The sequence below is a fragment of the Poecilia formosa genome, unplaced genomic scaffold (assembly GCF_000485575.1).
Source record: "Poecilia formosa unplaced genomic scaffold, Poecilia_formosa-5.1.2 Scaffold104, whole genome shotgun sequence".
In the NCBI taxonomy this organism is placed as follows: Eukaryota; Metazoa; Chordata; class Actinopteri; order Cyprinodontiformes; family Poeciliidae; genus Poecilia; species Poecilia formosa.
The window spans coordinates 1,361,633-1,374,720 of NW_006800043.1; the positions used below are offsets into that span (position 1 = coordinate 1,361,633).

The 13,088-nt window shown below is 37.7% G+C and overlaps 2 protein-coding genes across 6 annotated transcripts in view; both read left to right on the top strand.

Annotated features, from left to right (window-relative positions):
- LOC103143030 (dipeptidyl aminopeptidase-like protein 6) overlaps positions 1–7,986 on the top strand; it is a 95,958-nt gene extending 87,972 nt beyond the window's left edge. For all 5 annotated transcript variants that reach the window (XM_016674979.1, XM_016674980.1, XM_016674978.1 and 2 more), the window contains 15 exons: positions 422–460; positions 607–714; positions 805–896; positions 973–1,020; positions 1,108–1,220; positions 1,562–1,609; positions 2,887–2,985; positions 3,068–3,137; positions 4,232–4,426; positions 4,531–4,585; positions 4,704–4,806; positions 5,721–5,776; positions 5,885–5,957; positions 6,073–6,146; positions 6,828–7,986. In XM_016674979.1, coding sequence (XP_016530465.1) covers positions 422–460; positions 607–714; positions 805–896; positions 973–1,020; positions 1,108–1,220; positions 1,562–1,609; positions 2,887–2,985; positions 3,068–3,137; positions 4,232–4,426; positions 4,531–4,585; positions 4,704–4,806; positions 5,721–5,776; positions 5,885–5,957; positions 6,073–6,146; positions 6,828–6,974 — 1,320 coding nt within the window. In that variant the 3' untranslated portion in view covers positions 6,975–7,986. The remainder of the gene's footprint in view (positions 1–421; positions 461–606; positions 715–804; positions 897–972; positions 1,021–1,107; positions 1,221–1,561; positions 1,610–2,886; positions 2,986–3,067; positions 3,138–4,231; positions 4,427–4,530; positions 4,586–4,703; positions 4,807–5,720; positions 5,777–5,884; positions 5,958–6,072; positions 6,147–6,827) is intronic.
- A 2,621-nt stretch (positions 7,987–10,607) lies between these two features.
- On the top strand, positions 10,608–12,983 carry LOC103143031 (dipeptidyl aminopeptidase-like protein 6). The gene is made up of 4 exons (XM_007559411.2): positions 10,608–10,773; positions 10,882–10,954; positions 11,070–11,143; positions 11,825–12,983. The coding sequence occupies exons 2-4, from the start codon at positions 10,882–10,884 to the stop codon at positions 11,969–11,971; spliced, it is 294 nt and encodes a 97-aa protein (XP_007559473.1). The 5' UTR covers positions 10,608–10,773; the 3' UTR covers positions 11,972–12,983.
- Positions 12,984–13,088: the final 105 nt, after the last annotated feature.

Here is a 13,088-nt window from a genome sequence, read left to right on the forward strand (position 1 = left end):
AATGTTTTTCTTTATTTTAAAACCTAGAAATACAAGTCAATTGGAAGTTCTTTAAAAATGAGAATAATATCCCTGCAGATATTTATCAAAAATTATAAGTTGTCTTTTTGATTTGTTTTGTTTTTTCCAAAAGTTTATGTTGCATTTGTGATTTTACTAGTTTTATTTCGCTTTAGTGAGGGCATTAATTGCCCTTGTGATTGTAAGGATTGCAAACCCCTGGACTAAGAAAAGCAACATGTTATTTCTAAGCTTTTCTTGAATCACAATTCAGCTTCCTATTCAGATTATCTCTTATTATGGCTCTTTGTAAAGAGGTGAATGACTAACATATTTTTGTTTTCATTCTTGGTTTTTCCAGTCAGGGTTGGACGGGTTTTTGTGGTGTAGTTTTATGTTCTGACATTATTATTCTTTCCAGAAACATGAAGATGAGAGTAACAGCTGGCTGCATCGACAGGTATGCGAAGGACAAAACCCCGTCCTGCTCCGTACCAAAGTAGTTGGTTATGAAATGCTCTGTGTGTTTATCTGAAGAAGTACAGAGATATTAATTTCAGAGCAAATGTTTTTTTTTTTCTAAAATTACTTCTCTCATCTGCGTAGAATGAACCTCCACTGTTTTCTAAAGATGGACACAAGTTTTTCTTCACCAGGGCAATCCCTCAGGGAGGGAGAGGGAAATTTTTCCACATCTCTGTGTCCACCTCTTTGGTAAAAGTGCAGGCATGACTATGATTTTTTTTTTTTTTTTAAATACGTGAGGTTCAAGAAAAACATTTTCAGTGTGTTGTTATCGTTTAGCCTAACACCAGCACAGACATCCTCCATTCTCTAACGTCTGGAAACTGGGACGTCACAAGCATCTTGGCCTACAGACACGAAAAGAACCTCATGTAAGTAACACCTCTGCACATGCGAGAGCGCTCGTTCTTCAAACCCACAGTTTCTTGACGCCTTGATGATTTTCAGATATTTTCTGAGCACAGAAGACGACCCGAAGCGACGGCACTTGTACAGGTAGCGTTCTCGTAAAAGTCGTCTGGCTGCTTTTTGGAGTTTCTGGAGAGCGATGGAGGACCGTACTAACGCCGTGTCATCCCACAGCTCCGACACGATCGCCCCCTTCAACCGCTGCTGCCTGTCCTGTGAATTCAAGTGTGGTTATGTGGACGTTTCATTCAGCCATAACATGGAGTACTTCTTGCTCAGCTGCAAAGGTGGGAGACATCTACATGGAACCTTCACCCTGCAGTATTTCTGGTAGAGAAAAGCCACAGGATTAAATCTGTATTCAGTGGAAAGCTCGATAGATTTTGCTTTTTATTGGTGTCAGACTGACGGTTAAAATCAAACAGGTTGTAAAAAGCCAGCTACTTACCGACTGAAAAGAGTGAATTATCTAATTCTGTGACAACTCTTACATTAGCATAGCTGATGACGTTTGCTATGTGGGTGTTTCTTAATAGACAAGACGATAAGTGTCAAAGTATGTCGCTTTTCATAATAAATTAATTTATATACTGTACTTTGTTAACCAATTGTCTCACTTATTGTTCAGGTCCAGATATACCAAGTGTGGCTGTTTACAGAACAAGAGACAAAGAGAGTAAGTTTTTGATTTTCGGGGACAATGGCTCAACTGATTTTAGTTCCCAGCCAACATTTACATATTAGGGCTTCTGTTTGTAGGAAACCAGCTCAGAAACTGACTCCAGATGAATTTTTTCACAGTTTGCATAATAATTATTAGCTAATTACCTCTAAAGGGTTGATGACAGCTCTGCATAAAAAATGGTATCACAATGGATTCTAGATTTGTTGCCCATTTTGAACTGATTCAGTAATTACCCATTTAAGATCCAGTCAAGACCCACAAACAGTACCTTACAAAAAGATCCATAGCACTTGAAGTCTTTTGTATTTTTTTGACATTACAGCCACAAATCGTAATAGATTTTATTAGAACTTTATGTGAATGAAATACACAAAGTAGTGCATAATTGTTGAAGTCTTTGTGAGGATGTCTCTACAAGCTTTGTAAAACTAGAGAGTGAAATTTGTGTCCTTCTCACCTTCCAAAAAATAGCAAGATAAAATCCACTAGTTCAATCACAGTAGATGGAAAATATCAACAAACAGGAGTTTTCAAGTGTTGCCACAAATTTTCACTTGGATTTACTGCTGGGCTTTCTTGCAACATTTCAATAATCCTGCCAATCCTCCAAAGAAGTCATATTTGCAGAGCGCACCAATTATGGATGTCATTTTGAAAGATTTTCACACCTGAGCTCTGGATTTTTGCAGCTCCTCCAGAATGACCACAGACCTCCTGGCTGCTTCCCTGAGTAATGCTCTCCTTGCTTGGCCTGTCAGCTTGTTCTGCCACTCAGACTGAATAAGACTTAACATTGTGTTCTTCATGATTTAGTTTGTTTACGCAGCAAAACCCAGAATGCCTTCTCTGAACAATTTAATTTATGTTGTTATTAAACAACAGACAGATTGTTTTTACTAAATTGGTGACTTCACAAGGCAATTGGCTGGTCTAGATTTAGATATGGCTATATATAAATGCATTGCACAGTTTTCAGTTTTTATTTGTTAAAAAAATGAACCCTTACGTCGTTTTCCTTCCTCTAGACTAGTTTGTGTTGAAGTTTGGTGCTTTTATGTTACAGAATAGGAAGAATGTAAGGGCTGTAAGTTATAAGGTACAGTAGGGTGCCCAGCCTCATGGTTCCTTTAGGCTGATCTGATAAAGGACCATTTGGGGCAAAATTCATTGAGCAGTCATCCTGTTTCAGCATAACATCCACATGAGCTCCATACTGGCTGGATTACACTTACTGAGAGCGTCTGACTGACTGTTGTCTTGATCTGCAGAGGTGTTCGACGTGGAGACAAACAAGAGAGTAAACGACACGTACAACAACATGCAGATGCCTAAAGTGGAGAATAAGACCATCACCATCGATGATTACAGTACGTGACCCTGTACACAATATGTGTGTGTGTGTGTGGTCATTTCATGGGACGCCCACTGACCGTGTCCTTTCTCTTGTAGCTCTGACGATGCAGATTCTAAAGCCAGCAGGTTTTACAAGCACGGCCCACTACCCTCTACTGCTGATAGTGTGAGTGTGACTTCACACTATCTATGTAGAAATGGATAGTGTGTTCTAAAAATGGTCTGCTTTGTACATTTTTCCTGCTCCATCAATGCATGTAAAAGGTGTTACAGTGTTACAGGGCCTACACCAATGAGAGCCTTTTGCCTTTGGAAAAGGCAAAATATCGAGTCTGCGTAAGATATTTCGCTTCTTGCACAAGGTTATCCTTTTTCTCTTAAAAGTCTCCCTTGAAAGTGGATACATAGAAATGTGCCAGTTTTAACTGACACATCTCAAAGTATGAGAACTGACTCAAATTTCACTGAAGTTCAAGTTGTCACTTAGAGAAAATGATTTTTAAAAGCTTAAGGGCTTTACAGAGATGAGAGCTATAATAATCTTAGACACAATCTAAGATAGATGTTATGAAATTTCTGCAGCACAAGGCAAACCGCGATGCTTGAAAAAGGAAATATGAAGAAGATCTAATTCTACATATCCAATATACATACAAAATTACAGATAAACACAAAGCAGGATATTAGAAAACACTATCTCTATCCCCGCACCGACATAACTATGATTATTTAGTTGAATATCTGTGGACACATACGTTTAAAGAAAAATAGCCTGACAACCTGAGATTTATATAAAGCGGCAAGTGAAAACATGGATTTCGAAAATAACCAAATGCTGTCTGTCAGTTTCAGGGACAGATTAGGGTTTATCCAGCCTCCTTTGTTCTGTTAAAAGCAGTTAATATCCTACCTGCAGCAGATTGCTCTTACAGCTTCTTCATTTATCATAAAACCAGATTAGTTGATTCTGGAGGCGTAACCTTACAGCTAGTCCAAGAGAGACAAAGTCCAAAGCAGGCTTCCAGTGTCCTAAAATAACTCCTATCCCAAAAACTTCACGGCAAAATTGACTTTTTTGAGCTTCATATCATGTCTCCATCATGTCTGGTTAATTGGGCTAATATTTATTTGACTACATAACGTAGTCAAATAATGTAATAATTTAAACCTAGAAAAATAACTAATAAAAAAAAAACATGGATGTTTTATGATATTGGAATTCGCCCAATCCACCAGTAAAATACATTTCTTCCCTCACAGTGATGGCACACCTGGTGGGCAGATGGTGACGGAGCAGTTCCGGGTGGACTGGGCCACGGTTCTCGTCAGTAGCTTCAGCACCATCGTCATCCGCTTCGATGGCCATGGCAGCGGTTTCCAGGGCACCAACCTGCTCCACAAGGTCCGCAGGAGGCTGGGGAAGCTGGAGGAGAGGGACCAGATGGAGGCACTCAGGTGAAACCTTTACTACAAGTGTGAGTGGCTGCAACTCAAGGACCTGGTTATTTTCAAGCTCTCCTTGGTAACCGTTTTTTTTCTTTTTCTTTTATTCATTTCAGGTTCATATCCAAAGAGCCTTACATCGATAAGAATCGAATGGGAGTTTACGGGAAGGTAAAAGAGGAATGGCATTCGTGTGGAATGGGGTCTTCACTCCAGTTGGCCTCCGCTTTCATTGAACGAAAAAGCTTGCTCGGTGGATCCGTGTTTCTATTTGTCCTTCTCTTTTCAGGCCTACGGCGGATACTTAGCCACAATGCTTCTGAGCTCTGAAGAGTTTACGCAGCTGAAATGTGGAGCGGCCGTCTCACCTATCACAGATTTTGAGCTTTACGGTATAATTTTCAAGGTTTTTTTTTTTTTTTTTTAAGTGCAAGGGCCTGGCTGTTTTCACGTTGACATAACCTTGCAAGAGCTTTGATGCTTCTTGAACAATTTCACACCCTGTCTGTATTGTATCCATACTCGATAGTCCGACAAGTAGCAGAGTAGTAGAGGATGAAATTTGATTTTACCATTTTGCAAAGCTCTATAAATATGGGGAAAGAAATTAATTTAATGTGGGGAAAAAAAGCATTTGATTTACCTGAAAAAATCTCAAGGACAAGCTCTGATAATACAGAAAAAATGTTTTGGGTTTTTATGGATTTAATGAGATTTAAATAATGTACTTATTTTCAATTAGAATCATGACAGGTTGATTTTATGGTTGTGGTGTATTTTAGTATTTGGGCTTTTCATTTACAGACTGAATGCATTCTCATTAAGGAAAGGTTCCAACTCTAAATTCAGTTTTAACTGGGCCTTAGGTTCAGTTTCAAACAGATTTGATTTATTCTGGTTTTTTTGTGGGGAATGTCTGACAAAAGGTGTCACTCCCTGACTAGTAAGAAGTCAATTTCTGTATTGTTCAATTTCATGACTTATGTGATCTTATGGCTAATTTCCACTCAAGTAGTTAAGGGTTCTTATTTTGTACTCAAAAGTAAAACTCCAGAATTGTGAGTTTAGGATTTTGAAATTCATCATGGTCTGTAAAACCATATTTTGTCAAAACAAAATTCAGAGATTTATATTCTTCTCCTTGCACTTTAAAATGATGCCCTATTTTGTGTTGGTCTGTCCAATAAATTCTCTATAAAACAAGTAAATATGCTTCTGATAAAGTATCAGAATGTGAAAAAGTTCTAGGGTGTTATTATTTTGTTTTTCCATCTAATTTCTTTTTTTCCCTCCCCCAACATTGCAGCATCTGCGTTTTCAGAGCGATACCTTGGCCCAAAGACAGATTCCAGAGTATATGCGGTGAAGTGTTTTAATATTTACTACCCAAATTTTACCACACTTGTATATGCAGGTTAACGTTCAATACTGATTGAACTTCAGATAGATTTTCCTTTTTCTCTCCTCTAGATGGCTAATTTGGCTCACAGAGCGGGTCGGTTGCTGGAGAAACAGTTCTTAATAATTCACCCGACAGCTGATGGTATCATATTCATAATTATGTGTTTATGATTTAACATTACAACATGACAAGTGATAAGAGTCTGTGTTCCTCAGTCTCATGTGTGTCTTCGCTCTCGTTCTCTCCACCAACGCAGAAAAGGTTCACTTCCAGCACACAGCAAAATTCATCAACCATTTAATCAGCGAGAAGGCCAATTACACTCTACAGGTGAGCTTCTGTTACTGTAGCTGTTTGTTTTTTATGAAAACGTTTTTTTTTTGTGACAATTTAACAGTGTTTTATCAGCTAAAATGATTTTAAAGATGATTATTTTCCAGGTAAAAATAATCACCTACTTGTAATTATGCTGCACTTTTGACTCATTGTTTTTGTGTGTATGAGACAAACGATTGTTTTCTTTGGCCACATTATTCTATAACTAGATGGATTTGAGTTGGTTTTATTGAATTTGTAGATGTCTCAAAAGTTTTAATCTTGAATATTTGGTGGCAAAAAGGTGATGTTAATCTCTCAGTTAGCTAAGAGATTAGTTTTAACGTTTTTATATCCATTTCCTGGTGGAGTGCCCCAGTTTCAATGTAGACTTAAGAAAATGCAGCTGCAATTGTTTGCTCTGGATCTCTTTGGTCCTTGCTGACTTAAAACTGGTTTTGATGGCAGGCTTGTGTATTATTATTTCTGAACATCTTGAAAAATGTATTTCTGGTGACATTAACAAAAATGGGAATACATTAAAATGACTTGTTTGTAAATGTTTACTGATTTTGAAATCTCCAAATTTGACTCCCAGCAATTTTTCTTGACGTGCAGATTATAAATCCTTGTTTTTTCTACTGTACGCTGAGTCACTGCTTAAGTTTAAATAATTTTCCCGTTCCTGTTTCACAGATCTACCCGGACGAAGGCCACTTCCTGCACAGCGAAGGCACACAGCAGCACCTGAGTCAGTCCCTTGTCAACTTCTTTGAGGAGTGTTTCCGGGAGCCAGAGACGCCCAAGAGTGACGGCCAGGATGAGGTCGAGGAAGACAGTTAAACCTGGGCCCGCCAGACAGCCGTGGCCACCTCCTCAATCACAGCACAATATGCAACAAATCTTTCTAATCTAAAGTCTACGCCGCCTGCCGTCCAATCAGATTTTAGCTCTATTCTGAAGCACCTGCATGTGCAAACAGGGCGTCGGCCCCGATTCCCCTAGTGCTCGACTCACGCTGGCTACTGTTGAAGAAACCGGTCAGACAAAGGCTGAATAAAACTCCTATAAGTGCAGCTGCTCTCTCTCTCCGAAAAGCTGGACCAGTACTCCCTCTGGTGGACAAACAGAGGATCGACAACCCAAACAGGCAGGCTAAAACAAGTGCTTTGCAGATTATTCCCATGAGAAGATATAACTCTTTGATGGCTGCCAGTTTGTGATAATCTTGCCAACTAACTAAAATTATTGTGTTCCTGGTTATTCAGAGTTGTTTTTTTCAGATTCTCTGTTTAGTGTCTTACTGTGTGTAAGTGGATGCATCAGTCCATAGTGGCTTTAGAAGATGAAGGCACAACGTTTAAAGCTGTTACACTCAAAGATTGTATAAATAATGAAGTTTTAATAATTTCTTTGTGCCCACATTTCTCTATAGAGCTCTTGTTTTTGTCACTGTGCCTTACTGTGGGGAAGATGTTCACGTTTGGAGCCCACACGACACTATGAAATGAGAAAACATGGTCCGAACAGAGCAACAGAGGCGTCTATGGATTTTAACGTTTTTGTTTTTGTTTTCTCACAATACATCGGAAAGAGCGCCATATAAAATAAACAGACAACGGTATATTACAATTCCACATATGTAACCATTACTTAGTTTGCAGTTTCCCAACGTTAAACGTAATTTTCTGCGTTTATTAAGTTCTTTGCTGTATGTTCTACCAAGTCTTTTCTCCTCACTTCATTTCTGTTTGTATTGTCTGTGGTTTCCAGTCAGCTGCTGTATAAAGTGTATAAAACTGATAAAGTCTCCATGTTATATGTTCAACTTGTATATAAAGCATTTTGAAATGTATTTTGTCTTAAATTTGTTTCCTAAGTCTAACCAACAGACTAACGCGTACAGCAAGAAATAATGCATCTTACTTGACAGATAAAAACTTAATTTCTATTACATTTACGATTAAAAACAGACTTCTAGTTTGAAAAGGGCTTATTCATTTCACGTAAAAGCAAAGTTGACGTTTGTTGAGGCCCTTTCAACCTGGACCTTTTCCACATTCATTCCTGTTGTGGCGTTAGATTACATGCAGCCGTATTGCATCAGTCGCTTAACATGAGCTTCCCTGTGAGCTACCCCAAAATAGAAGAAAAAGTTGAATTTTGGGAGATTTCAGAATGTTTTTGAATTTGACACATTTAGAAAAAGCAGGAAGTACTTAAAGAAACAGGCCAATTTCAAGGTATCAAATTGCAAAGTCAAATGTCTTTTATGTTTGATATATTAAGTGTTTTTAAACAAACCGAAGGTAACAGTTACTTGATTATGCTACAAAATGCCTGGAAAGCTTGTAGTACGTCCTACAAGCTTCTTGCATGATTAGGCCTATATTAAATTTTATACAATTGAATATAGACTGAAAAGGTTTTATAAATCATCACATTCTGTTTTTCTTTCACATAATGTCCCAACTTCATTATAATTGGGGTTGTATCAATGTTATAATTCAAGTTAATTTAAATTGGTTAATTTTCTTGGTACTGGTCCACATTTTTAAATAAAGTTCTCAAATCATGTGTCATTTTTTACATCAAATATTCATATAGCATCAATTAGGTTTCCATGTATATTTTTATACTAAGAAATGACAAAAAAAACAAAAAAAAAAACATACTGCACACTTGAATTTCTACCATAAAATTTATTTCCAGTGTTTCAGGAGTCTGTGCACATTCTTCACAATCTGAGGAACATTATATCCATACAAATAACCCCACTCAATGAAATATCCCTCCTCCGTCTCCCCACGGCGAACCTCTCTGCACAGAGAAGTACCAAACTGCCAACAACACCCACCATCATCATCGTTTTACAATACTGTACTTGAATCCTGTGATCTGATGGAGATGCAAAGCAGCTAAAACATGGCATATTTGCACATTTAAATTACTCTTTCTTAATTTTCACAATGAACATTTAAAATTCAAGTGCCGTTAAAAACCAAGAGACGAAAAACGAGAGGGGTGTATAAAACCTTTAAGACCAGAGTGGAATGCCTAAAGAATGGAAGCTCGGCATTTTTTCGTTACCAGCAGAATGACTGAGTCGATTCAAAAAAACAAAAACAAAAAAAAAAAAAGTCATTCACAGCAACATCTTCAACAAAGACAGTATGGCACCCTTAACATTTCAATGTGAGGCACTTTCTTTTTGTAATTAATCGTTTCTTTTCCTGATTGATCCTCAGAGCTTTTCATTTGATTCCACTGCCGCCCATTGAGAGATGCGTGACCCATTAAAATCCATCGAGTCTAAAAGCACAGCTTGACACGTTTACTGCTTTTTTTTTTTTTTTTTTTCCAACCACACAGCAGGAATGAACATGAACCGTATCAACTATTTGCATAAGTCCAGTGTCTTCTGGTTAACTTTTATACCCTTGGAAAGGCCCCTTTGACAGCAGAGAGCTTGTAGGCAGTCAGTCGCACACAGGCTGTACCAAAAAACACACTTCAAGTACACAGAAAAATAAGAATATGTACACTTTAGAATGAAAACAAGCATGTAAAGCTTTTAGTCAGTATTACAGCAAGCATGTCTGTACATTCTTCATTTGGTTACCGACAGCCTCGCTGACTTTAAACATTGTAACTTTCTTAACACAAAAATAGTTCCTCTGCGATACTAAAAATCTGTACTTTTCTTTTTNGCAAGGGCCTGGCTGTTTTCACGTTGACATAACCTTGCAAGAGCTTTGATGCTTCTTGAACAATTTCACACCCTGTCTGTATTGTATCCATACTCGATAGTCCGACAAGTAGCAGAGTAGTAGAGGATGAAATTTGATTTTACCATTTTGCAAGGCACTATAAATATGGGGAAAGAAATTAATTTAATGTGGGGAAAAAAAGCATTTGATTTACCTGAAAAAATCTCAAGGACAAGCTCTGATAATACAGAAGAAATGTTTTGGGTTTTTATGGATTTAATGAGATTTAAATAATGTACTTATTTTCAATTAGAATCATGACAGGTTGATTTTATGGTTGTGGTGTATTTTAGTATTTGGGCTTTTCATTTACAGACTGAATGCATTCTCATTAAGGAAAGGTTCCAACTCTAAATTCAGTTTTAACTGGGCCTTAGGTTCAGTTTCAAACAGATTTGATTTATTCTGGTTTTTTTGTGGGGAATGTCTGACAAAAGGTGTCACTCCCTGACTAGTAAGAAGTCAATTTCTGTATTGTTCAATTTCATGACTTATGTGATCTTATGGCTAATTTCCACTCAAGTAGTTAAGGGTTCTTATTTTGTACTCAAAAGTAAAACTCCAGAATTGTGAGTTTAGGATTTTGAAATTCATCATGGTGTGTAAACCATATTTTGACAAAAAAAAATTCAGAGATTTATATTCTTCTCCTTGCACTTTAAAATTATGCCCTATTTTGTGTTGGTCTGTCCAATAAATTCTCTATAAAACAAGTAAATATGCTTCTGATAAAGTATCAGAATGTGAAAAAGTTCTAGGGTGTTATTATTTTGTTTTTCCATCTAATTTCTTTTTTTCCCTCCCCCAACATTGCAGCATCTGCGTTTTCAGAGCGATACCTTGGCCCAAAGACAGATTCCAGAGTATATGCGGTGAAGTGTTTTAATATTTACTACCCAAATTTTACCACACTTGTATATGCAGGTTAACGTTCAATACTGATTGAACTTCAGATAGATTTTCCTTTTTCTCTCCTCTAGATGGCTAATTTGGCTCACAGAGCGGGTCGGTTGCTGGAGAAACAGTTCTTAATAATTCACCCGACAGCTGATGGTATCATATTCATAATTATGTGTTTATGATTTAACATTACAGCATGACAAGTGATAAGAGTCTGTGTTCCTCAGTCTCATGTGTGTCTTCGCTCTCGTTCTCTCCACCAACGCAGAAAAGGTTCACTTCCAGCACACAGCAAAATTCATCAACCATTTAATCAGCGAGAAGGCCAATTACACTCTACAGGTGAGCTTCTGTTACTGTAGCTGTTTGTTTTTTATGAAAACGTTTTTTTTTTGTGACAATTTAACAGTGTTTTATCAGCTAAAATGAATTTAAAGATGATTATTTTCCAGGTAAAAATAATCACCTACTTGTAATTATGCTGCACTTTTGACTCATTGTTTTTGTGTGTATGAGACAAACGATTGTTTTCTTTGGCCACATTATTCTATAACTAGATGGATTTGAGTTGGTTTTATTGAATTTGTAGATGTCTCAAAAGTTTTAATCTTGAATATTTGGTGACAAAAAGGTGATGTTAATCTCTCAGTTAGCTAAGAGATTAGTTTTAACGTTTTTATATCCATTTCCTGGTGGAGTCCCCCAGTTTCAATGTAGACTTAAGAAAATGCAGCTGCAATTGTTTGATCTGGACCTCTTTGGTCCTTGCTGACTTAAAACTGGTTTTGATGGCAGGCTTGTGTATTATTATTTCTGAACATCTTGAAAAATGTATTTCTGGTGACATTAACAAAAATGGGAATACATTAAAATGACTTGTTTGTAAATGTTTACTGATTTTGAAATCTCCAAATTTGACTCCCAGCAATTTTTCTTGACGTGCAGATTATAAATCCTTGTTTTTTCTACTGTACGCTGAGTCACTGCTTAAGTTTAAATAATTTTCCCGTTCCTGTTTCACAGATCTACCCGGACGAAGGCCACTTCCTGCACAGCGAAGGCACACAGCAGCACCTGAGTCAGTCCCTTGTCAACTTCTTTGAGGAGTGTTTCCGGGAGCCAGAGACGCCCAAGAGTGACGGCCAGGATGAGGTCGAGGAAGACAGTTAAACCTGGGCCCGCCAGACAGCCGTGGCCACCTCCTCAATCACAGCACAATATGCAACAAATCTTTCTAATCTAAAGTCTACGCCGCCTGCCGTCCAATCAGATTTTAGCTCTATTCTGAAGCACCTGCATGTGCAAACAGGGCGTCGGCCCCGATTCCCCTAGTGCTCGACTCACGCTGGCTACTGTTGAAGAAACCGGTCAGACAAAGGCTGAATAAAACTCCTATAAGTGCAGCTGCTCTCTCTCTCCGAAAAGCTGGACCAGTACTCCCTCTGGTGGACAAACAGAGGATCGACAACCCAAACAGGCAGGCTAAAACAAGTGCTTTGCAGATTATTCCCATGAGAAGATATAACTCTTTGATGGCTGCCAGTTTGTGATAATCTTGCCAACTAACTAAAATTATTGTGTTCCTGGTTATTCAGAGTTGTTTTTTTCAGATTCTCTGTTTAGTGTCTTACTGTGTGTAAGTGGATGCATCAGTCCATAGTGGCTTTAGAAGATGAAGGCACAACGTTTAAAGCTGTTACACTCAAAGATTGTATAAATAATGAAGTTTTAATAATTTCTTTGTGCCCACATTTCTCTATAGAGCTCTTGTTTTTGTCACTGTGCCTTACTGTGGGGAAGATGTTCACGTTTGGAGCCCACACGACACTATGAAATGAGAAAACATGGTCCGAACAGAGCAACAGAGGCGTCTATGGATTTTAACGTTTTTGTTTTTGTTTTCTCACAATACATCGGAAAGAGCGCCATATAAAATAAACAGACAACGGTATATTACAATTCCACATATGTAACCATTACTTAGTTTGCAGTTTCCCAACGTTAAACGTAATTTTCTGCGTTTATTAAGTTCTTTGCTGTATGTTCTACCAAGTCTTTTCTCCTCACTTCATTTCTGTTTGTATTGTCTGTGGTTTCCAGTCAGCTGCTGTATAAAGTGTATAAAACTGATAAAGTCTCCATGTTATATGTTCAACTTGTATATAAAGCATTTTGAAATGTATTTTGTCTTAAATTTGTTTCCTAAATCTAACCAACAGACTAACACGTACAGCAAGAAATAATGCATCTTACTTGACAGATAAAAACTTAATTTCTATTACATTTA